The sequence below is a fragment of the Anser brachyrhynchus genome (genome assembly GCF_964034855.1).
Source record: "Anser brachyrhynchus genome assembly, chromosome: 17".
Lineage (NCBI taxonomy): Eukaryota > Metazoa > Chordata > Aves > Anseriformes > Anatidae > Anser > Anser brachyrhynchus.
The window spans coordinates 14609292-14634298 of record NC_137710.1 but is presented as its reverse complement, the minus strand read 5'-3'; the positions used below and the strand labels follow the sequence as shown (position 1 = coordinate 14634298).

The window sequence follows — 25007 nt, the reverse complement described above, 5'->3', positions numbered from 1 at the left end:
CCGCCTTCGGGTCGATGCCTCGGTGCAGCGCTGGCACCACCACACGTCCAAGAGTAACCTGAAATAGGTTTTGTTTTCAAAATCCCATTGGGAAACAAATACTACTTGTCCCTTTACAGCACAAAGCCATATAGGTTCTAGCAGTGCATGTGTGATGAATTTTGACCCACCTGATGTTATCTGCTTCCTTTCCTGTGCAGTGTCCAAGTACCAGCCTGCACGGAGAGTGGGCACTGCAGCCCAGTAATGCATGGAAAAGACTTCTGCTGTTTTGAAAGAAAAGCGTTGGGAAAGCACAAAGTATTTTTATTACGATGACTGCAGTCCAGCCATCAAAAATTTTATTGCTGCAATTAGAAAATGATGATGTTACCAGTCAATAACTCTTGGCAGCAAATGCTGCGCTCTGTCTGGATTGCCGTCATTCTCTCTTTCCGGCACATATGGGATTGTCTGATTATCCCATCACCTAAACAACTCCAACACACCAGTAAGTCAGGCAACAAAGATGGGCTGAAAACACATGGCAAGACAGGGTTTAAACTCAAAAGAGTGTGGAGACAGTGTAGAAACGGCGACTGAAATACAGGGCGTGATAAATGCAGGATGCCAAACTACCCCAGCTAGAGAGCACCAACCCAGCAGATACTGCACGAAAAAGGAGCCAGCAATTGCAGCTGGCTACAAATCCAGTGGGAACTGCAATAAAAGATTTAAAAGTGAGCTAAAAAAAAAAAAAGTGAATAAATTCAGGGTTACATGGACCGAACAGTACTATCTGAGACACGTGACGCGCTTTCCGATCAGTCCCCACCAGCCCGTACCCAGTTTGGGATTCTGCACTCCTAAAACAGATGTGACCATAAAAAGCTATCAATGCAAACGACAGCGGGGCTGGAAAACAACGTGCAGGGAGAGACCGAAATAAAGGATGGTGTTCAGCAAAAACCGGAGAACAGTGACTGGAGACATGCTAACGGTCTACAAATAACAATTTCTGCAAAGCAGAAGGGAACGATCTGTTCTCCGTGTCCACAACGGAATGGAGAAGAAGCCAAGAGCCTCGGTTACTGCATGTGGGGGTTTTACTCAGCTGGGCAGCTGAGCTCCACCACAGCCACTCTCTGTCCCCCTTCCCAAAGGGAAAAGGGGAGAAAATATGATGAAGAGGGCTCAAGGGTTGAGGTAAGGACAAGGAGCACTCAACAATATCGTCAGGAGCAAAACAGACTCAGCATAGGGAGATGAATGGAATTCATTACCTATTACTAACACGCTAGAGCAGTGAGGAACAAAGAAAACAAGCTAAAAACACCCTCCCCCCATCCTCCCTCTTCCACCTTCTCTCCCTGAGAGGTGCAAGGGAATGGGGGCTGCAGTCAGTCCCCTTTGTCCCCGCCGCTCCTTCACAGTCCCTCTGCCCCTGCTCCCCGTGGGGTCCCTCCCACGGGATGCCGTCCTTCCCAAACTGAGCCTGCGGGGGCTGCCCACAGGCAGCAGCTCTTCAAGAACTGCTCCCACACGGCTCCGTACCACGGGGTCCATCCATCCCCCAGGAGCAAACTGCTCCAGCACGGGTCCCCCACGGGCGGCAGCTCCCCCCAGACCCCTGCTCCTGCGTGGGCTCCTCTCCACGGGCTGCAGCTCCGGCCCGGGGCCTGCTCCTGCGGGGGCTCCTCCTCATTGCTGCTCCCATGCGTCTTCAAAGCAGATTTCTTAAAAAGCTCCCCAAAACTCTCTTCCAGAGAAGCCAGGAGGACTTTCTTTGCAAGCAGATCACGGCACACGTGCTTTAGGAGGAGGCAGGGTGAGGGCCCGCTCTCCATTGCCAGAGGAACGCACCGGGCAGCCACCAGAACCGCCCAGCTGAGCTCGGAGCGGCTGAACCAGAGCCGCGCGTCCCTAAGAGCAGAGCTGGCAGGGAGCACAGCCGGAAATGAAAACAAATCCACAGCTGATGCCATTGTTCCAACGGTGACAAGTTGGCTGCGTTGGGCATAGCCAAATGCCCCTTCCTGTCCCCAACAGGCAGTTCTGAATAAAAATGAAAAAAAAAGGAATGGTTGTGAAGGTGTGATTACAGGGAAATAACCATTCATTACCAGAAAATTGTCCGCTCACACTGCACATCACATCATCAGGAAAGAAAAAAAAAAAAAGCCTGATAAAAATAGAAAATTTTCGTTATACAACTGGGAACAGCATCAACACACTGCGTACTGACCTGAGCAGCGGGGCCAGCTCAGGGCGCAACGCTCTGCTTCGCTGTGTTAACGCCTGCCTCCTCTTTTACAGGCACCGCTAATTGTGGTCCCCAGAGGCTGCCGCTTTGCTTTCATCCACACCTGCACAACTGGCCATGACGGCCCTGCCAGCCCCACCACCCCTGGATGGATGGACCAGGGAGACTGGTGGGTGCCCAGCACGCCTCCAAGGGGCGCCACATCACAGCTGACCGAGCATTTACACAACTAATGCCTGGGAAGAAGAAAAATACTTTTCTGGTGAACCCTGTGCTGGTGAAGATCCGCAAGGGGAAGCCACAACGGAGGTCTCCGCTGCCGGCACCACGGAGCATCTCGCAGCACCAAGGCCAGGATCCCAGCACAGGCCCCGACAGCACAGCCCTGGATCCTCCCAGCACCCCTGGAGGAGCACCTCGGGGTCTGGGCCCACCAGCGCAGGCACGCAGGCACCTGGCTCGTTCCTCACAGCAGGCATTCTGCAACGGCAGTGGGCTTCTGCTACCCACATCCCACAGGATCACAGCATCACAGAACGGCCGAGGTGGGAAGGGACATCTGAAGATCATCGCGTCCAACCCCCCTGCCGAGTAGGATCACGTAGAGCACCTTGCGCAGGATGCCTTCCAGGCGGGGTCTGAATATCCCCAGAAAAGGAGACTGCTCAACCTCTCTGAGCAACCTGTCCCCGTGCTCTGTCACCTTCCCAGTGCCCCCTCATACTGAGCCGGAACCTCCTGTGCTTCAGTTTGCGCCCGTTGCCTCTCGTCCTGTCGCTGGGCACAACTGAAAAGAGACCAGCTCCAGCCTCTCAACACCCTCCCCTCAGATATTTATGTACATCGATGAGGTCTCCTCTCAGCCTTCTCCTTTCCAGGCTACTCAGCCTGTCCTCGTACAACAGGTTCTCCAGTCCTCTAATCATCTTCATAGCCCTCCCCTAAGCTCGCTCCAGTATTTCTGTGTCCCTCTGATACTGGGGAGCCCAGAACTGGGCACAATACTCCAGGTGTGGCCTCACCAGGGCTGAGCAAAGGGGTAGGATCACCTCCCTCAACCTGCTGGCAACACTCTTCTTACTGCACCCCACGGTACCGTTGGCCTTCTTGGCCACACGGGCACATAGCTGGCTCACGGTCACCCTGCTGTCCCCCAGGACCCTCAGGTCCCTCTCTGCAGAGCTGCTCTCCAGCAGATCAGCCCCCAACCATCACACACCTGTCTCCCCCTCCCCGTGGATCCACGCTGCGGCAGAGGTCCCCTTTTACAACGCTGCCTCGTCCACGGAGGGTTCCCATTCCCTCTCACACTTTTAGCAACTGCAGGTTTTCGTGCCAGATTTTCATTCACAGATTGCTTCAGGAGTTACTGAGCACAGAGCAGAGCTTCCAAGAAGTTAAAAGATTCAACAAAACGAAAACAAACAAACAAAAGCATGCTGCATGCTGGTCAGCTCTCCGGGTGCTACTCTGTATTAAATTAAATTAAAGCAAATATAGTGAATGAAGGACACCAAGAGGCTCCACGCTTGTCCATATTGGTCCACATGTGCCACCCAGCAAGGGTCAAAGTCTTTCAAAAACTGCTCTTCTTCTGCTGACTTCACCGAAGAAGAAATGATGACAATGACGCGGAGCGAGTCCCAGCCCACCTACGGTATCCAGCCCTTTCAACACAACCTCTGCAAAGGGATTTTGATGGCAACATTGAGACCATGCCTTTGGGGTATTCTTGGTTCACTACATTACCCAGCAGACGGAACGGAGATCAACACAGCCATAGTTCAGGCAGCCCCGATAACCCCTGCATTTATAGAAACTCCCAAGCCCAATTCGTGCTGCAGGTGTTGGCCCAGAACCAGAAGCCTCCTGAGGAGGAGCAGATCCCCCACCGTGTCCCAGGGCCGCCATCTCCGCCACAGGCTCCATATCCCTCCGTTTTCTGCTTTCCGTGGGGTCCGCAGCCAGCCAGGCACAGGGCTAAGGACGCCTCCCCACGGCCATGCCCAGGGCAATGGGAGGAGGCCGGGCTTGCAGGAGGCCCAGTCTTCCCCCGGGGTTGCTCTGCGGTTTGGCCCAGGGAGCTCAGATGTCTGCTTACACGGCTCCACCAAATCCCAAACCTACCAAATGCACATCAGAGCTTCCCAACTCTTGGGCTATATTCTTATCAGCAACAGAGAAGCAAAAACCTCCGCGACCCATTCTCAGCCTTGGGCCAACAATTACTAATTCGCACTTTACTAAAGCATCTTTTCTCCAATTTCCAGGTGATCTCCGAGTTCACAGCCAACACGCAGACCGAGACAGCTCTGCAGGGAGGACTCGCGCCCCCCAGGGCTTCAGGACTACCGCCAAGCCGGCTGACGAACACTTAGCCACACAAACAGAGCGTTGTCAGAAATAAGTGAGCATCGTTTGCTCTTGTTGAACAGACCAACAAAGCACGTGGGAAAAAAAAAACATACTAACTTTGTTATTTAATTGCGTCTGTCCATTTCTGTACTAAATCCTTCAGCATCAATGGATTGGTAGGAATTTGCACCACTCCCGCAGCCTGGTGTTGCCCCCAGCAAGGGGATGGGAGCCTTGTTGCAGGACTGCACAGGACGCGGGGCTCTGCCAGCCCTGCCACGCACAGCCCCACTCCCAGCCTCGTCGGAAAGAGCTGGCTGGCAGTGACACCCCTGCTGAAACCCGCACGTTCCCAGATCAGCAAAATCACCATTGGGGTTGGCTTGTTCTGTGAGGTTTTTTTTGAGACGAAAACCCACTGGATACCTCCCTCCGCATGTCCACAGGTCACAAGGCTGTGCCCCACCGCAGCTTGGCGTGCCCCGGCTCCCATCCCTGCCTCCTCTTCCCCAGCGCCCTGCACACAGCTATTTAAAACCACCTAAGGTCTCGGGTAGCCTCCAAGCGCGTCACTGAACGTACATTTTTAATGATGCTCAAATGTTTTCCAGCCGCATGCCTGGCTACGATTTCAGCAGAGCAAGGAGCGGAGCTGCCGTGAGGAGCGGCAGGAACAGGGAACACTGCTGGCGGAACAGCCGGGTGTTTATTTAAAAAAAAAGTCTTCTTCTGGCCGTCTCTTGTCAGCAGGGAAAACGCAGCCTGCCCCAGGCTCTCTCTTCTTCCCAAAGCCGGTCGGAGATGGACAGAGGACGCTCCGACGCTCCCGTCAGCTCTCTCCTTCCCTGCCAGCCCCCAGTAACATGAACGAAGTGACAGGGGACCGTGCTCCCGGGAGGGGAGCAGCGATGCAAACGGAAGCAAGGAGGAGGTCACGGGGCTGTGACAGCACTGTCCCTGCGGAACTGTGGCCGCAGCAGGACCAGGAATAGGACAGGAAAATTTGTCAGCCCCGGGGGCTTCAAAGTGCTCGCACCAGCGACACAGCCCGTCCTGAAACCTCTGCTTCTGCAACGCTGCCCGGAGCAGCTCAGGGAAGGACAAGCTTTTTTCCTGCCAAATGCAATGGATAACGCACAGCCTGCACAGTTGTATCCCTACAGACTTGTAAGCTCAGCTCAGCCAGTTGCACAAGCAAAGATTTTGGAGAAACCATTACAGAGCTACCCAGGCTGAGCTGCCAGGCAGCGCGACACGGACCCCGGCCCGTTAATGCGTGCCCTTACGCGTGTTTACATCTGCCTGAGCCACCTATGCTCAGCTTACCCGTGCGTAAGAGGATCAGAGCAGGTGTCGGTTACCCACCTTCTTCCAGCTCCACATGGGTCAGGAAGGGTCAGTGGAAACAGAGGGATGTGAGTGACCTGGAAATCTCTCAGCCCCTTTGCTCCACCGCCCCAGCGTAACGGAGAGCCCCAGGCACAGAGAGGGCGAAAGCAACTCACGAGCAGTCCCGAGGAGTCCGACCTAAGCCCTCTTCCCACTGCTTCTGCTTTTGGTTTCAAGCCCTGTTCCTGCGGTACTCACAAGCAGGCACGGCAATGCCCCGCAGCACACACCTCCACCAGCCTCTCTGCGAGCGCTGGGCTGCCAGGACAGACTTTGTAAGGCTTTGAACTGGAAGGAAAGATAAAGCTTTTGTTAGTCCCTTAATAAAGAACATGCAACAGACAGCAAGGGTGAAACCCCAGAAAAATACAGGATTTCACCCAAGAGACCTTTCACCAAGCGAGGAACACAGCAAACCCGCGCTGGGACAAGGACGTGCACCCCGGGTGCCGCATGGGAACCCCGCTGCAGGCTGGGGGCTCCCACACACGCAGCGAGACGTCCGAATCTGAGCCAGAGACTGGCTGCACGCGTTTACAAACTAAACCAACAACTGCTAGCAGGGCTTCCGGAAAGACTGCTAACCTCCCCCCTGCGTGAGGTTGGATGAATGCCTGCACAACAAAACTTGCATTTTACACGACTACAGGAACGTCAATTAAAGCCGCACTTTATCAGCTCCACTCAACCCCTTTTAATTCACAAAGGGCAGCAAAGCTGCAGGTACTGATCAGGGGGTTGTGCGGCAGCGCACCCAGCTCGCTGCCAAGCCACTCCTGTTCCGACACTGGCTCAGTGCGTGATGTGCCAGGGCAGCGGCACAAAGAGGAAGCACCTATTTTCCCCGCTTCGTGTTTCTGCTAAATATCATTGAGAGATTAAAACACCACGTCTGAGGATGCTACGGCAGAGGGCAGGCACACGGCCGCTTGCACCAACGGAGCTGTGCAGCCCCAGGCAGCTCTGCTGCCTTCCCTTCCTCCTCCCTTCTCCTCTCCGCTTTCTGGGCAGCAAGTCTTCCCAAACACGCCAGAGCAGGCAGGTAACAAAGCACTGAACTCCTCAAGGCGGGGGCAAAAGAAAAATCATTAATGGGCAAACAGCCCTAACAACTCGCTTCCTACAAATGGAAAGATAATTTCATCAGTCCCGCTCGGTGACAAATCGGCCCGTCACGGGCAGGGCTCAGACGAACGCTCACACCAAGTGACAGCGCTCAGCATTCCCGCAGCCCGGCGGTCGGAGCCCTTCCGCCACCCCCGAGCGATGGACTGCCAACGCGGGCTCCCTGCCGCCCCACCTCCTGACAGAGCCTTCCCGCAGCAGCAAGGTCACGCTCCAGAAGCTTGCAAGGTGCAACAAAAGAAATCTGTTCTCGGCTTCCCCTCCATCTTTCACGACCGCAGGTACCATCGCCTCGGTGCTGCTCGCTTCTTGAAGGAGAGAGTCCGGGAGCTGCCCAACGTGCCTCCAGCTGCAGCCCCACATCAGTGCCGCGCTTTCAGGGCACGCACCGTCTGGTGTAGCTGCAAGCCAACCCCCAGGTGGATAACACTGCTCCTTTCGGCCCCCCCTCCAATGCGATTCCAGCCATGGGACCAGTGGTGGTGGAGCTGCAACACCTCCTGTCAACAAGAGCCTCCTGCCACTAGAGCTGCCGGGGAGCAGCAGGAAGGCGGGACACGGGAGGGCAGCAGGCTGGACTGCTCAATGTGAACTCACACCCCGAGGTTTCACAAAGTTCCTGGAAATCTGAAACCTGCCAAGGACAAGTTTGGTGTTTAAGGAATCTCATGGAGACAGCGGGGCGTGAGTGAGAGCCAGAGTCCGCCCAGTGACACGAGGAGGTCTGCAGAGAAGCGCAGTTTTGCTCCTTCCCTTCAAAAAGAAGGGGAAAAAAAAAAACAAAAACACCCAACCCAGCACATGTGCCTTGTAGCCTACAGCTCAGAGACAGAAAATGTTTTCCAAAGCTTTCCAAACCCCCTGGTCTTATCAGAAAATAACTGCTAAAGAGGGCAGAGTCTTTCTTGCTGGTGCCCTTGATGATCTGCTGCAAAACCAGCACAAGGGTCTCCGGGAGGCTGCGCCAGACATCACAGCACTACCTGGGGGAACAGTCCTGCCTCCAGCACCTCCATCTCCTGGAGCCAGGTTTCTCCCTTCTGCTCCACCATGAGGCTTTATTTTTTGAAGGTGAGGAATCCAGCCAGCAGAGCTCCAGACACCATCGGAGCTGCTCTGCCCACCACTGCCTTCGGTGACCTTGTCCCAGCATCGGTTCCCTTCTGGGAAGGGGCGAGGTGCAGCGCCCTTTAACTGAGCCATCCCTGTGCTGCCCAAGTCCGTGCCAGGCCTCGGGCAACCAGGGAGCCTCAGTTGGCACGTTGAGGCTCCTCAGGGTTCGTCCACCCCTGCAATGAGCCCGCATTACCCACCAAACCCCACTCTGCATCCTTCCCCCGGTGGCTGGGTTAGTTTTCTGCTGGATGAGCGAGAGTGAAGCCAGTTTTAATCCCATGAACTACAGGCACAGCAGCAATAATTTCATCTCCACTGGACTACAAGGCAGGACGGGCAGTGGCTCACTAATGTTTGGCCACATGCTACTCCCCACACAGCAGTTACTATCAAGGACTTAGTGGAAATACATCCTCCAAACCAGCAATTTGCCCCTGGAACTGCTCCTCCATCATCTGCCCCCGATCCGGGTTTGGCTGGGAACCGCACGCCCACAGAGCCAGGCAGTTAACTGACGCAGCATCTTCTCCCCCAGAAGCGCTGTGCTGGCCTTCAGTGCAGCCTCGTCAGTAAAGCAGCAAAAAATAAATCACTTTGTGCTGTACACAGGGCCTCTATTTGCAGATCCACGTGGATGGAGCTCAGAGTTCATCTCCGCTCCTTCCAGTTCTATGAACCGTTTCCAGTCTCTAATTACAGCACCAGGCTGTAAAGACGGCCACTTCCTCCCTAATTACTCTTTGTGTTGAAGACACAGCTAATAAGCCCGCATTGTTAGTGGCTGCTGCTGATTAGCTCTGGCGGAGAACATCTCCTGCCTGGCGCTGCGCGGCTCTGGCACCAGGAGCGCACGCATCTCCGCCGGCACCTGCGCGCCCTCAGGTTCCTCCACATTACGCGCACAAAGTCTCCGCGCACGCGCGCAGGAAGAGATCTCCACGGCGGTTATAAATGAATGGGAAAGGGGCGGACAGGGCAGCGTCCCCAAGCAAAATGAACGGTCCTCCTGCTCGGCACACGATTCTGATGGCCACAAAGCCCTGGAGCCGCCAGCACGCTCGTGCATCTCACCTGCGGACGGAGGGCAGCGTCATCCTTCCCTCCCCACCCTCCTTGTGGTGGAAGAGGTGGCCCAGCCAGCTTGGTAGGCAATGCAGTGCTCCTTGTTGGCAAAGAAGGACGTCACCGAGCAGCAGGGCTGCTCGCTGCCCTACGCACTGGTCCAAGCAAGCCCGGCGGGGCTGCAGAGGCTCCTCGGAGTCAGAGTCGTGCCTCTGCCTGCACAGGTCGAGAGAGGGAGCTCTGTAGAGGGTGGCTGGAGGGGTCACTGCTCCCTTGAACCATGGAATCATAGAAAGGTTTGGGTTGGAAAGAACCTGGTTAAAGCAGCAGCCCATCTGCTTCCAACTCCTGCCAGGGGCTGAGACACCTCCCACCAAACCAGGTCGCTCAAAGCCCCATCCAACCTGGCCTTGAGCACTTCCAGGGATGGGGCATCCACAGCTTCTCTGGGCAACCTGTTCCAGTGCCTCACCACCCTCATCACGAAGAATTTCTTCCAAGTATCTCATCTAAATCTACCCTCTTTAAGCTTAAAGCCGTTACGCCTTGTCCTATTGCTGCACTCCCTGATAAAAAAGTCCCTCTTCTGCTTTCTTGTAGCCCCCTTTAGCTACTGGAAGGCCTCTATGAGGTCTGCCTGGAGTCTTCTCTTCTGCAGGCTGAACAACCCCAACTCTCTCACCCTGTCTCCATAGGAGAGGTGCTCCTTTGATCACACTCGTGGCATCCTCTGGACTCTCTCCAACAGGTCCATGTCCTTCTTGTGCTGGGGACCCCAGAGCTGAACGCGGGGCTCCAGGTGGGGTGTCACGAGAGCAGAGCAGAGGGGGGAGAATCACCCCCCTCGCCCTGCTGGCCACGATGCTTTTGGTCCAGCCCAGGATACGGTTGGCTTTGTGGGCTGCAAGCGCACATTGCCGGCTCACGTGGAGTTTCTCACCAACCAACACCCCCAGGTCCTTCTCCTCTGGACTGCTCTCAATCCGCTCTCTCACTTGCTTCTGCAAGAGCCATCCGAACTGCTCCTCCCTCTGCTCTGGTTAAAATACTGGAGGTTTTCCAGGCTGATCTTGCGCTGAGGGCTAGGAGAAGTGGTTAATGTCAAGGCTCTTCTGTCTCAGCCACCTAGAGGGAAAAGTCCTGGGGATGTGCAAACCCGAACATCCCTATTCTGCATTTAGTAACGAACTGCCCCTCACAAGTGAAACATCAACCCTTCTGGTTGAGCAGGAGGGAAGCAGGCAACACATGAAGCCAACAAAGGTCAGAGAAAGCAACACCATTAAAGGGGGTAGCACAAAGCCCACGGCCCAGCCGGGTGGGAGGAACAGCAGGACCAGCATACATGGAAACGAGCAGCAATGAACGAGGCAGGCTGCCTGCCCCAAAGCAGGGCGCTCCAGCCATGAAAGACTTCATCTCAACACCGTTACTTCAGAGGATCAAGGCAAGGAAGAAAATCCAAACCCAAACTACAACAAGTGACAAGCAGAAGGTGACAACAGCGAGACCATGCCAGGATTCAACAAACCGAGAGCTCTGGCAAGGAAAGCAGCGTGCCCAGCGAGGAGCAGGGATGGACAAGGTGCAGCATCACCGCTGCGGCTGGTGGAATCATTCAGAGGGAAGCAACAGCGGATTTGTCATCTCCTTGTGCCTTGACACCTCGGTGAGATGCCTTTCCAGCAAACGTGCTACCCAGAGAGACTCTGTCACATAGGAGGAGTGGTATGGAGACATGCCTGTGAATTTCGCACGTCAGGTATCAGATATTGCTGTCTATTTTTGGCTTCATCTGCTCTTGGCTGGCTATGCCAAGGAAAGAGGTGTCGTAACTCTCACACAACAGCCTCCCTAGGAGATTTCTAAATAAATCTGGAAGAAGGCTGAATCAACACTTCTGCTTTTGGAAGCAGGCTACAGTGCTGTCCATCACCAAGCGAGTACAGCACTTCCTCCTGCTGGCCACCTGCATGTGGCCATCAATGCATCCTTACTTACATAGCAAGAGGGATCTGCACACCAGTTCTAAATAGCTGTCGAAGCAGCATCTAGCTCAGCCATAAAATAAACAAACTCTGCTGTGCAGCTGTAGAAGTGTCCTTCTTCGTGCATTTAGCTCATGTCCTGGTTAGAAGCGACCGACCCGTGTGTGTGCCGCGAGCCCACAACGCTGGGAAGCCCGGCCAGCAGCAGCCCAGGACCTGACCTCCATCAGAAGGTGACCGTCCATGTTCTCACCGAGTGCTAACGACAGCTTGCACCTGCTGACATTTCAGAGCAGGGTCACCAAATGCTCCAAAAGGACCCGGCAGGGAGGTTTCTGCTGCAACTTTCCTTGGAAGCTGGACTGTGCCGGAAAGAGCTTTGGGATCCTCAAATAAAAGAACTCCAGACAAGCTAACACGTGACAGCTACCTACCGACCTGCTCACGCCCAGCGAGTGTGCTCGTTGTGTGCCTGCTGGCCCGTCCAGGGGCTGCCCCCACAGCACAGGGCGCCTGTGCAAGGCAGTGTGACCTTTCACGTGGCGCAGGACAAGGTGCTCAGCACCTCGGTTCTCCCCCCTCGATCTGGCCGATGTCACCAAAGCCAAGCCACTATTCCACTGGCTCTAACGGAACAGGATCAAGATACAAATAGAGAAGAGCACTGAACATCTCCTTACTTCCATTTCCACCTCCTTCTGTCGCTTTGCAAGGTCTGCATTGGTTTCACCTTGCAGACACAAGGGGCACCCAGCAGAAACCACCCACAGCCTGAGGCTCTGCTCGGAAGGCATCTCCTGCCCCCAAAAGGCCGGGCTGGTCTCATTAGAAGTCATCAGCATTTTAAACATATCTCAAAGGGTTCCTTTTCAGTGAGACAAACGAAGTTAAAGCCTTTCTATTTTTTCTGTAGAAAACAACTATTACAATATAATGATTTTTAAGTGAAAAGCAAGGGATCCTTGGGAGATATCTTCGCTTTGGGAAAAAGTATTGCCGTTTCCAAGTGGAACGAGCTTACCAGGGACTCCTTCACTGCACAGTCTGCGCATTACGTCTTTACAGTAAATTGATTTTAACAGCCAGTGTTTTCCGGCCTGTGGGGTTCAGCTTTTGTTGCTAAAACACGCAAATATCTGCATTTTCCTCCTGGTTCTCCTTCACCACCTGCCTGTGCAGCATTGCCCTGCAATCCGAGGCTATCAGGCACCACATGGGCATTTTGCACGTTTAATACAACCCGGTTCACATCTCGCATGTGCTGTCCCGTGATGCACGTGCCCAGGAGAAGACTGAGTGCCTGCACGCCCAGCTGCTGCAAGCGCCTCGGGGGTGGACACGAGCCTAATTTGGGCTTATGGCGCTTTGCTCCCCACTGGAGCCAACTTACACACACCAGGCGCACGCACCTGAGATCTGCCAGTCCTCACATCATCAGCTGGAGAGGAAAACCAAAGGAAAGGAGGGTGACAATCTGGATTTAATTTAAAAAAAAAAAACCACCTTTTTTGCCATCTGCCTGAAGACTGCTGTAAATCCTCAAATGCTGGAATTTTGATTTGACCTATTTGCATCTCTCCCTTCCATGCCTTTTTTTTTTTTTTTTAAGGAAATTACTTTTAGGTAAAATAACTTACTGTGAAATGCGGCTTGGGAGCAGGACAGAGCCATCTCCACGAGCAGGGACCACACCAAGGGGAGGCTGACGCTGTGCAGCGCTCTGCAGACACCTTCCCACCATGCGTTAATAAAAATAAAATAGGGCCAGCGTTTGCAGCAAGGAAGTGGTGAGTTTAACCACCTGTAGCTACCAAAGACGAGATGACATCTCACCTCTCTTTTGATAGCCAGAAACAGAAATTCCAAGGCTGAGCAAGTCCTGGGTCTTCCTTGTGGTCAGCGGCAAGACACCAGCACACATGGGGCAAGCTGCCCACAATCCCAGCACCTACCTCGGAAGGAAGCAAACGTCTCTCCAGAGGTGCCCGGTTCTCTACTAACCCCAAAGGAAGCCCAAGTTCACTAGATCAGGCTCACACTTCTAACTCTGATATTGCATGATCTCACCTACAGGCGGGTGAGATGAATCCCCCACAGGAGGAGGCAGTGACTTGACTCCTTAATGACTTTTTGCATGATTTGTGCCTCTTCCGTCGTCACACCTACTGAATTACCCCAAGCTAGCCAAAGCCACCATCACTTGGATTTGACCACCAGGGAAGAAGGCCAGGTGTCCATCACCCGGCACCGCCAGCCACGAGCAGAGCTCTGGGCACTGCAGCAAGGCGAGAAAAGCACAGCCAGCAGCGAGGCGCTGGCCCAGAGCATCAGAGCAGCTCTCCGCACTGGAAGGATGGTCCCGAGCACCGTGCCAGTACTGAGGGTCACCCCGCCGCTGTTAGCAGCCCAGCTTCCCCCGGCAGCACAAACCCAAAGCTGATCCTGGCGGAGCTCCAGCGGACCCACCGCCCTCGCACCGCAGCTGAAACGAGCCCGGGAGCAGGCAGGGCGGCGAGCGCGGGTCCCGGCGGCACCAGTCGGCTCCCGGCTGCCCAGCAGCAGGTGGTGCTCACACAAACACGTCCCGCAGGACACTTCTGGCTGGCGAGCCACGAGATGCCGAAGCACTGGCTGCACACAAGTGCTCTCGTTTTGTCTTAACTGCAGAGGAGTTTCTCCTAGAGCTAAATAAACATATCTGATTTGCTGAAACCAAGTAATAGGGCTGACCAGGCCGTCTATGGCAGGAATTAATTTGACACCACAAACAAAGCAATTCTTTTTGATATTTAAAGTGCACAACATGAACAAAATGTCTTACAATTTAACCCTCTTAGCACCAGAAATTAGTAAACCGTGATTTACTTTCTTTTTAAACACCCCATTTTTTTAAAGTAAGTGCTGTGCACTTCCAAACGCCAGCCCAAAGGGAGCAGGGCACAGCACGCCCTCCCCGAGAGCCCCTTCCTGAAGCCATGGGAGGTCTCGCTCCGGGACACACAGACCCCAGGGCTGCAGCCCTGCAGACCGCTGTCCCCATGGCTCCCAGGGGCTCTGCCACACCACGGTGGCCCCCCCATCCCTCCCCGCCATGCCGGGATGGCCACTGACCCTTGGGGAACTTGTTGAGGCAGGCGGAGTTGCAGAAGGAACGGACGGATCCTGACTCCCAGCAGCCCCGGCCCTTCATGCCCAGAGCGGGGCTGCACTCGCGGAGGCTACACGCTGCATGGCCATCAGCTTTATGATGGAGGAGGAAAAAAAAAATAAAGAGAGAAGAAATTGTCCTGATTCAGCAGGCAGCGACCCGGCCGCACGCAGCCCCACATCTCACATCGCCACTTCTCGCCCCACGCTGACAGCAGAGCACTACGGCACCGGCTCGCAGCGGCCACCAGACCCCGTGGTACCGGCATGCACCACTGCTGGCTTCAGTACACACAGCAGCCCTTAACTCCATCTCTGCCAGGAAGAGGCATCCTCCTCCCCGAAAAGGGGGGTACACTCAGCCCCGGGTAGCAGCACGGGAGGGATTCGCCATGGCTGTCTCCGGAACGATGCACAGCAGGCTACAGGAGATGCGGTCCGAAAACCAAAGGGATGCTGTTTTGTGCAGAAGATGATATTTGGAAGCTTGTCCCTTTAAATGCTACCGGAGGTTATTTTTAGGACGCTCGCTTAAAATATACATCCGAATTTCTTCATTTTTCTAAGAAACTTCATTATACATTTTACTCACGCAGCTCCGTTTCAGATCACCCCGAGAGCCCCATAATAAAACCTCCGCGGTTTGCACACACGCCCCCCTGACGGCTGTTTTCTTGCCCCTCTGCTGCAGGAGGATTGGATTTTCCCAGCCTTTAATATTTTACTAGTCCCGGGGGATCGAGCAGGTCCGGAGGCAAAATGCGGCACAAATCAGCGGCATGAGCAGCTGCGGCCAGCGCGGCACCGCGAGCGTTCAAACCGGCACGGCGCAGGGACCTGGGCACGCACCGAGAGCTTGTCCTGGGTGGGCTCCGACTCCAGCTGGACGTCAAGGTTCGTACAGCAACAAAGGATTATATTCCATTTTCTGTATACGTATACATATATATATATATTAAAAAAAAAAAAAAACTAGGTGCCCAGACATTCAAGGCAATCTGGGTGAAAAGAGGGCAAAATCTGGAAAACGAAGCTCTCACCACACGCTGCACACTCAAGGGAAAAACAATTCTGGCAACACACATACACTACGACGTGTAGCTTCGTGTGCTTACCCGACATACGCATCCCTCTGCACTGGCTAAGAACCAGCAGTTTTTCAAGGGAAAACCCAAAAGCAACGTAGGGACAGCAACTGTTAACTGGAGGGGAAGGCCTGGATGGGATTTAGCTCCTAACGAGCACTCCTGCTTCTGCTACCAGATCCAAGAACCAGATGGAGCCGGGATCCATGGTTTGACACAAAGAGCACAGCCAACACTCGCATACTTCCACAGAGAGCCTCCTGGACAGCTCCACACCCACACGGGGACACGTACCTGAACCCATCGCAGTAGCTCATGTACACGCCTATCGGCAGCAGAGCTGTGACTTCCGACAGCCCCCTAGCCCCCCGTTACACCAGGGCATTCACTGACAGGTCAGGGCCACCGTCCGGCTCAGGCCCATGTGCCCGACCCCACCGAAGCCTTTTCCTTGCCACAGGTAACCGTGCGTCCCAGCTCGTTACGCCACGATACTCTTCCTGCTTTGCTCCCGTAAGCAACCCCCTTGTTCTAGCGGTGACTTAAGCACAAGTTAGTTATAATCCTGTTGCAGAAACTGCAAGGGAGGATTGTGGAAAGCAGAGATAAGATACTTTCCATCAGCTTGAGGTTACTGAATCCTTATAAGCAGCTCTACATCTCTTCTGCCAGCTGCCATGAGCCTCCTCCTGCAAATAGTTAAGTCACAGCCGCAGAGCTACTCACCTAAATGCTTGAAGAATTAGTCTGAAGTTCCCTGCTTAAAAACAGATTGCAGATTTATCCCTGCATTTAATTCACTCCGCTCGAAACCAAGAGTTACCGAATAAAAGCCTTGGTCCCTGGCTCAGCAAAAGGCACCTGGGAAACGCTGCACATCAAGGCGGAATTCCTGCTCGCTCGCTTTCCATGAGAAACACCCAAGCGACCTGAATTAGGCGCCTGGTTTTGCGTGCAGCAAAAGGTGGCAGTGGGCATGGGTTAGCCCAGGCGGACCAGGGTGGAGGCAGGAGGGGAACACTCACCTCCTGCTGGCACTTCCCACGGCCACGGCTCTATGTTCAGCTTCCCTCACAACCCCTGTCTTCCCAAGAGTGCAGAAGAAAACCAGGCAGCAAAGCTGGGCTGATGAAGGCAGCTTTGCTTTTAGCCGGACCGCTTGGTCCAAGCTGGATGAAATTCAAAACCTCAAAGGAATTCTTTACCTGAATGTGACCACTGACACCCAAAACAACCAGACACCCAGGGGCTATGTACTTCAGCATCTCCTTTTGTCATCGTTATTCACCTGTCTTGGAAGCATCCATAGTCCTTAATCCTTCCACATCACTACAGCTGTACCACATCTATTTACAAAAACAACCACTAGAAATATCAGACAACTTTAAAAAAAAAATAGAAATCCAGAGCTCTGATAGGATTAGTTGCACAAAACCAACTCGACTCCAGCTCATTCGTTAGCCCATCAGAAACGCTGCAGGTCTGGCAGCTCCTGCCTGGCGCAGGGCAGAAGCAGCGCGGTGGAAGGGCTGCACACGCCAGCAGCCGGCGCAGTTTCGGCCGCGGGTACGGCGTCACCAGCCTGCACGCTGCTTGAGGTGCATCAACAACCTTAAGGGTTCTATCAAAGGGCGACAAATCCCTTCCAGACGTACTACACGCACAGAAACAAGCACAGCCACTCGAGCCACCAAACTCGAGCAGCAAGCACCAAAATTGAAGTGGCCGAACCCCCCCGCCCTGCGTCACAGCGGTCTGCGCTCACACGGCTCCAGACAGCGTTTGCCACAGCCCCTCTTCCTCACGCAGCGCTCGGGATGGGCTGGGGACGTAGCACCGAAGATCAGCACCATGCAGCTCCGACCGAGGGCGATCCGCGTGCCGGCAGGGGCCCTGCAGGCTCCATACCCACCTCCTTGTCCTTCCCCTGCACGCCCGGCTCGGGTCCCCACATCCCCTCGGTGTGCACCGGCACCCGCGGTCCGGCACATCGGGGTCGCCTGGGGATGGCAGCAGTGCCGTCAGCCACCCTGCACCCGGAGGAACAGGACAGGAGACAGAGGCGTGGGAATTTCAGCTGTTCTGGCTTCAGGCTTTCTAACGGATAAGCCCACACAAGCCCCTTTTCACAGGCCTCTGGAGCACGCTGGGCAGATTTACATTTTCAGAGGGACAAAAGCCACACAAAGACAGGCGCCCTGCCAAATTCCAAGCCCCTGCTTCAAACCCTACGGCAGGCAGCATGGCTTAAAACGATGCTGGTGACTTCTGTCTGCATTGAAACACCATGTTTTCCCTGCACAAATATTCCAAAATGATAGAAAAAAATCTGCCACCTGAACACAGCCAGGATACAGACACAGGGGAAGCAGGCAAAGTTAAACACAAGGAAACCGAGAATCCTGTGCCAGAAAGCATTGTGCACAGGTACCAGTGAGAGGCGGCTGCGCTGCTCACAGCAGCGATGCGGGACTGGAAGGGACACGGAGAAACACCCTTGTGCATGCGGGCAGCACCAGGAGCGACCGAGGGCGCGCACGTCTGTCCACGCAGGGTTCTTCTCCAGCCCAGGGATGTGCTGCTGCACACCGATGGGGCTGCCTCTGCCCCCTGCAGCCATGAGAGAGAATTGGTTGCCTTTCTCCCATGCAAAAACCTTCAGCGTGTTTGAAAACACCGGTAACGCCTTTGGAATCCCCTTCCTTGTCTTTTTTTTATTATTATCATTACCTCTTTCTTTCTTTCTTTTTCTTTTCCCCCATTACATTTCTCCTGGCTTTACTAAATTTCACCTTATTGATATCAGACAACTCACCAACTTCCAAAACCTCTTCTGACTCCAGCTCCCGTTCCTGTCCTCGCTTCTGGAAGTCATTCATGCATGCCTACGCAGCAAGAAAATCCTCCAGGCTTTCAAAAGGAAAATACAATTCGCATTTTAAAACTTTCTCCTGCCAACCAGGTAACACCATACCTCCTGCTGCACCTTCCCACAAGTCCTGCGTATCAAAGGAAAAGTTATTTCAGGGTTAAAAAGTAAAGAGGAATACAAGATGTACGCTATGTACACAGATGTATGTGGCAACTTTGCTCCTCTGGCTCTTTAGACTTTCTCACTCCTCTTCTTTCCACAAGGAACTATTTTGCACTTCTGCCATAAGCTTATTCTTAATAACACCTGAAAACCAACCTCACCTCTGCATCTGGTGCTGGGGTTACTCAGCCTCTCACCATCCGCGCCGCCAGGACAGAGCCAGGGAACCCCTGGTACGTGCTGATGGTGCAGGAGAAGCCGGCAGGACTGCAGTGGGTGTTCACTGCAGGTATTTCCTTTCCTGACAAAAAACAACATCACCCCTGGCTGTCAGCGGAACGCCGTGCCCTGCTCCTGAAGCCCAGGGGAGCTGTGTGGGGCCGGAGCATCTTCAGCCCCATCCCACTGCTCCTGGGCTGCTGAGGCCAAACCAGGACACCCAGAAGCAAGAGCACAACCCTCGCTCAAGGTGATGCAGGAAGGCCACTTCCAGAAAAACAGATCCCTGGGAGCCCTTTCTCTGGCTCTGCCGCTGCTTTACATTTTGTTCCTTCCTCCCTTTATCTTATTTCACTCAAGAAGCGCTGCTGGACCGAGAGCGGACACCCACGGGCACCTTGCTTACCCTGGGCTCTGCAGTGGGTTTGTGCGCTACCAACACTATCACGTTACAAACAACACACGTGCAATTCGCCCTGGAGATGGATAGAAACAGAGTGATCGAAATAACCTACTGCTGGTGCAAACAGCTGAAACAGCTAGCGTGCGGACCTTGCATTAAAGCCCCGATGGTTCTGCTCACGTACGGTTCACCCACGGCTCTTTGTCACCACGTCGGTCAGGCAGGAAACAAACTGTTACCAAATGCGTTTTACGCGCAGCTCGTCTGTTTGCGTTTCTGCTTGTTTAGCCCGATTCTGCTCCTCTCAGTGCTCACATCAAGGGCAGCGGGAACAACTCGCACAGAGCTCAGAGGGGGCGCCAGGTGCACCGACAGCCAACGCAGAACGCGCAGACATGGTACAAGTGGGACCCTGTGTTTGAGCTACCAAGCTGCTGCTTATCCTCTGCAATGTGAGAACCTGACAGGAGGATTAAAATACACGGAAAACAACCCCGGAAAATAAAACATCTTGCCTCTTGACAAGGAATGGCTTTAAAAATTTGTCTCGTTGACGTATTCTGGCCCAACATATGTCCAAAATCCCCCACACGTTGGAATGACACGCTGCTGTGTGCGCATCGCTATGCACCTACAGCAGACAAGACTTTTTACTCGCTCACTGAAAAAGCGTCAGAACCTCTTTTTTCCACGGTAATTTTAAAGCTGACAACAAAAAGCTGCCCGGGGAACACAACACTCACCCCCAGGTGTCACTGCAGCATCAAACTACCACCACTCGCTGAGAAATGCACGGAACAATTGGCAATGCCCAGAAACTTTCAGTTTGTATTCACATCATCATTCTGCTTTTAAGTTTCCCCATGCGTGATAATGCAAACAAGAAAATTAGGTGTAATATGGTTCTGAATGGTTGTTCAGTTAGTGCTCTTTGCTCTTGAATCTCAGCATCAGGAAAGCACTCAGGAAACAAAACAGCATTTATTTTCCATTTCTAGTTGTTGGTGTTTTTTGTTTTTTTTTTTTAACCCAGATGCTTCCTTAAAACAGTGCAAGCCTTATCAGATGAGCTCCAGGCCCTTTGCTCGTGCCAGATCCCTCCATTCAACCAGTTCAGGAAACTTCTCATCTTAAACCATGCGCTCCTACAACCTCCTTTCCTAAGGCAGACGTCCACAAATAAGGAGATGAAGTGCACAGGAAAAAGCACCGATTTCTGAGCTGTACCTCCAAACCACACGTACATGCAAATACAAATCCAGCAAGGCCAAGTTCATCCTCCCTCCAGGGAACTCACCTGTGCCCCGACCAGCGCTGCTATGGGCGGATAAAACCTTCCTGCTCGCCACAAGAAAGAAATGCGAATTGACAATAAATCTAAATCCTCATCAGTGCAGACATTCATAACTTTTTATGGCATACCAGGGCAATATCTCCTCTTCTTTGCGTGCTTCCAGTTATTCACCATAACGCATCACCAAGCATCAGAAATACACAAGTACTTGACCAAAAAAAAAAATAACCAAGGATGAGGCAGAGCAGCAGGACCTCTGGCTACGACTGGCTCTCAAGCACCAGGAGCAGCTCACATCCAGAAACCACGGCAAAAAGCCGTCACGAGCGTGAAACCCCGCATCCCCAGCAGCTGTAATTGAAGGTACCTGCACCTCACCCTCCCTCGGCACCCTTCCCTCCGCAGAACGCACACGGACCAGAAATTCACGTTAGTTGGCCTTTCCTGCCGGTCCCCGCAGGCGATCCTGGTACGTCACAGCAAGGAAATGCACAGCTTTGGTCACTTTTTTTCAGGAATTTCAAGCACAGGGGTCAGCACCCTGCTGAGCGAGATCCCGGAGTCACCGAAAACAAAAAGAAACGATTTCAGAAGCCGAGATGTGAATTCCAGCCGCCTGCAGACTGCCAGAAGAGCCGCCTCCAGCGAGTTTTGTCACTCAGCCCCACACCGGACCCCAAAAGCCACAAAGCTCATGGGGAGCAGGAACGTGGGGTTTAACTCCAGCTGACCGCACCGCTAACGACTGCTCGACACTGTCGGTGACTTGGCACTCAGCTTAACCTCGGATGGCAGGAATTAGGAGTAACTCAGCTTTGACAACACTCAGAGCTCCTCGTTTTCTGTATTTTTCAGACTGTTTCAGTCTCCAGTGCCAACACCAGTAAACACACATCCAACTGTTTGGGCATTTTAGGATCTGGAAGACCCGAAGGGGTACTGAGGCTTAGGTAGGAGCTCAGTGCTACAGTCCAGTTCCACAGCTGCTTTTTTCCAGTATTATTCACTGAGAAAAAGAAAATGCATTAAATATGTATGTTAAAAACAGCTGCGACGTTTGCCAGCACGCCGTTAGGAAGTGGGAAAAAAGAAATGCATGAAATGAAACGATTTAAATAACGCCTCTCCGATGGGCTCTGAGAGGACAGCTTCCCGTTGCCACGTCCCAAACTGGGGACAAAAGCAGCAGCCGGGGCAGACGAGCCGGCACCTTCAGCCCACGGAGGACAGGACAGCCCGCAGGCTGATTTCGCACAGCGTTGGCTGCGATCTCCTCGGCTGGCACCACGTTTCCAGCCCAAGACCTTCGGGAGACCTGGATTTTTAGCAGCGGAAAGGAAACCGCTTCCAAAAGGAAGAGTTCAATAGAAAGGGCTTACGAACAAAAAAGGCGCACGGCCATTTTTTCCCTCGAAGGCTAACTTATTTCAATCATTTCCTTGATAGGATAGTGAGAACGTCCAGACCCATTCCTGGGTCTTGCCCAGCTCTGTGACCAGGTCCAAGCGTGCCACCTGCTCAGGTGGGTATTTCAGGTCGCCACCTTCTCTGCGCCTCCATCCCTCGGAAGCAGGTGCCGCAGCGCAGCAGTAATGCTATCAGTCGGCTCTAGAAAGGAGAGGGGACCTTACCTGTCACTCAACGCACAAACCACCAGCTGAACTCGGTTTCAGCTGTTTGTATTGAACTGCTAACAGGCACAAACCAGGAACAGCGACCGCTTTGCAGCCCGCGGTTTGGACAGGCCTGCTCGAGGCGATGCCCTGCATCGCTGCTGGCTCCGTGCAGCTGAAAACGGGCACAGGACAGGATCTACCCACTGTGTTTCATATTGAAAGGTGAGAACATCAAAGCGTGAGCCTCTTTACAGGCAGCAAAACCAAGGACCTCTTTTGGGAGACCCCCTTCCACCCCCAGGAAGGAGCAGATGGGGCTGGGAGGCACCAAACCACTAAACTCCAATGCCCCCAGCATGTTTATCAGCAGCCCTGTCATGCACCTGGCACCCACAGCACCACCAGCTCCCTCTCAGCCTGCAGTTCTGCCCCCTCACCCGTAAGGAGGATAAAGGTGGCATTAAATTCTCTGTCACCGAGTTGACTTTCATTTCCTAGTGTGAGAATTTGGGCTTAAAAGCTTCTAAACTCCGTGGGAATGATAAATTCCCACTCTGCTGACCACCCATGCCCAGCAAGCCCCAGCCATCCGTTTCAAGGACTTGCACGCTAAAAGCTCATCCGTTTTAATCCTCTGCATTGCTTCATCTGAAATTACCCCACCCCACAAGCCCTGCCCCACCAAAAGCAACCGCTGCGCCCCAGGAGTGCGGGCACCTGCGCTTGGTGGCGCACGCTCGCACCAAGCTGATGCTGAACCGCTGAAATCGGGGAGCCGACCGCCGAGCTGGGGGAACAAACTCAAGCCCCGTGCCACCAGGCAGGCTCAGCACCTCCTCCCCAGACCCAGATCCCCACCGTCGGGAGCGGGGCAGCTCAGCACCAGGCCGGATCGCTGGGATGCGCCCCAGGGAGCAGCCGCGGTGTCGCAATGGGTTTCAGCACCAGGAGGAAGAAGAGGGCTGCAGGAGCACGCAGCACCACGAGGTGCCAGCACAGGCTGGGCAGAGGAGCTGCTTCCACCCCAATGTCTCCGTGCGGTGGGCGTTTGGCGGTCCCCAGGGGGCTCTGCCAGTGAAGACCGCCCCCCCCCCGAGCACCGCAGTGCATCCAAGCACTGCCGGGGCTCACACCTGGGAAGAGCTGCTCCTCCGGAGAGCTCTCAAGCAGGCTTTGCCCACTAAAGCCCTGTGGCACAGAGGCCTTTGAGGGATAGCTGAAAAGGCACCGACAGCGAGCAAACACCTTCAGCACCTTCACCGCCAGCCCTCTCCGGGGACGTCCCTTACCCAAAAGCTCCAGAAGCCTCATGACGGATCCCGGGCGACGAGAGCCCCGTGCCGCCAGCCCTCCTCTGTGCAATGGGAACAGGGGGTTTGTGGAGGAGACGTGGAGGAGACGTGCCAGGAGAGGGCAACCTGCCACCGCTGCATCGCTCCAGCAGAGCGCCAGCACCCAGCTCGGGCCTCAGCCACGGCACCCACACAGCTACGGCCGTGGAGAGCAGCGTGCCACCCCGGGAACCAAGTGCCGCTGCCACCACAGCCTTTTTCTAGGTGGTTTAGGGTCATTTTGGTGGAGTTTCTCATTCCCTTGGGCTCCTGCACTGGATGCCATGCTCTGCAGTGCCCTAAATGACTGCAGAACACCTAAACCACCTCTTTACCCGTCCCCAAGGGACACAACCAGTCCCACGGGGATGGAACCCGAGCAGTGCTCCTAAGGCACAGCCTGGCAGCCTCCAGCTCCCTGCGCGCTGATGCAGTCAGGTCCTATCCCTGCTTTGGCAGGGGGGTCGGACCCGATGATCTCTTGAGGTCCTTTCCAACCCCTGTGATTGCGTGATTCCATCACCACGAGTCCCAGTTCACCGACTTCTCGGTAACAAGTGAAACCAGCGCATCGCACCCACACCCAAAGCCGCACACATCAGTGCTACCCCGCAATTCCAGGGGCTGCCTGCGCCAGGCATACCAGGTTTCTTTAAAGGAAAGCTGCCCCTTCCTAAACAAGTCCCTTGGCAGGTTTTCTCACCTCTCCCTGGCCCAGAGCACTCGGGAGAAACCAGGAACACAGAGAAAAACTAATTTAGCCCCAGGAAGAACTATGGAGGGACTTGGTTTGCGCTTCAAGGGTGGAACAAGCCATCCGTGCCCTAGAACTGCAGCCAGGGGAATTACTGTTCTCTTTCCATACAACAACTCCTCTTCTCCTTGCTGGATCACCTAAACTTACTGGTGAGAGTCTCCAGACCACCCTGTGCTCATCGGTGGTTTTCATTTACTTCCAACCAAAGCATCGCCACCAGACTAGCCCAGAATAAAAACATTTCCCTTGCCCACGTTGAGCTCAAACCTAATTCTCCATTTTGCAGGTGTGGTGCAGAAGCTGACATGCTCAGGTAGACAAAAAGCGAAGCAGGAGGCTCCCTTGCAGCCATTCATGCCTGAATGACTTATTTCTAATTAGAATTGTTTTTATTTTCAGACCTAAAAATTGATTTTCCTCCAATAGCCTCTCTCTGTGCCAGGAGGGAAAAAAAAAAAAAAAAAAAGCAATTGTGAATCATAAGTGCCTAATAACAACACAGAAATACACTGAGCCAGTTATTTGAGCTGGAAACACTCCCCCCTGCCATGTCCAAGGCATGCTCCCACTTGTACAAAAGCCCCTGCTACATCATTCAGGGTGACACAAAACACTTGTGGGTGAAACTCGCTTGCTTTGAGCCTCTAAGTAACAACCCCGCCTGTCACCACTTCATGGGCACTCTGCGTCCCCACGTAGTGTCTCCAGTTTATGTGGTAAGGTTTTGGTAGCTGGGGCCGCAGGGGTGGCCTCTGTGAGATGGGTCCTGAATCTGCCCCGTGTCAGATAAGGGCCAGTTTCAGCTGGCTCCAAAGGGACCCGCCGCTGGCCAGAGCCAAGCCAG

General features: G+C 54.0%; 1 protein-coding gene and 1 long non-coding RNA gene across 6 annotated transcripts in view; both read right to left on the bottom strand.

Moving 5' to 3' along the window:
• The window catches only part of OSBP2 (oxysterol binding protein 2), a 96232-nt gene that overhangs the window by 35822 nt on the left and 35403 nt on the right, over nt 1–25007 (bottom strand). Inside the window, exon 1 of one of the 5 annotated variants that reach the window (XM_080559697.1) lies at nt 14389–23172. The exons of the other annotated variants lie outside the window; for them this stretch is intronic. Coding sequence (XP_080415823.1) covers nt 14389–14467 — 79 coding nt within the window. The 5' untranslated portion in view covers nt 14468–23172. Of the gene's footprint in view, nt 1–14388; nt 23173–25007 lie in introns of those variants that run through there. 5 annotated transcript variants of the gene reach the window in all.
• On the bottom strand, nt 23–6698 carry LOC308179488. The gene is made up of 3 exons (XR_013940398.1): nt 374–6698; nt 171–266; nt 23–58 (listed from the first exon to the last, which is right to left on the bottom strand). It is a non-coding gene; the product is annotated as an uncharacterized lncRNA (long non-coding RNA).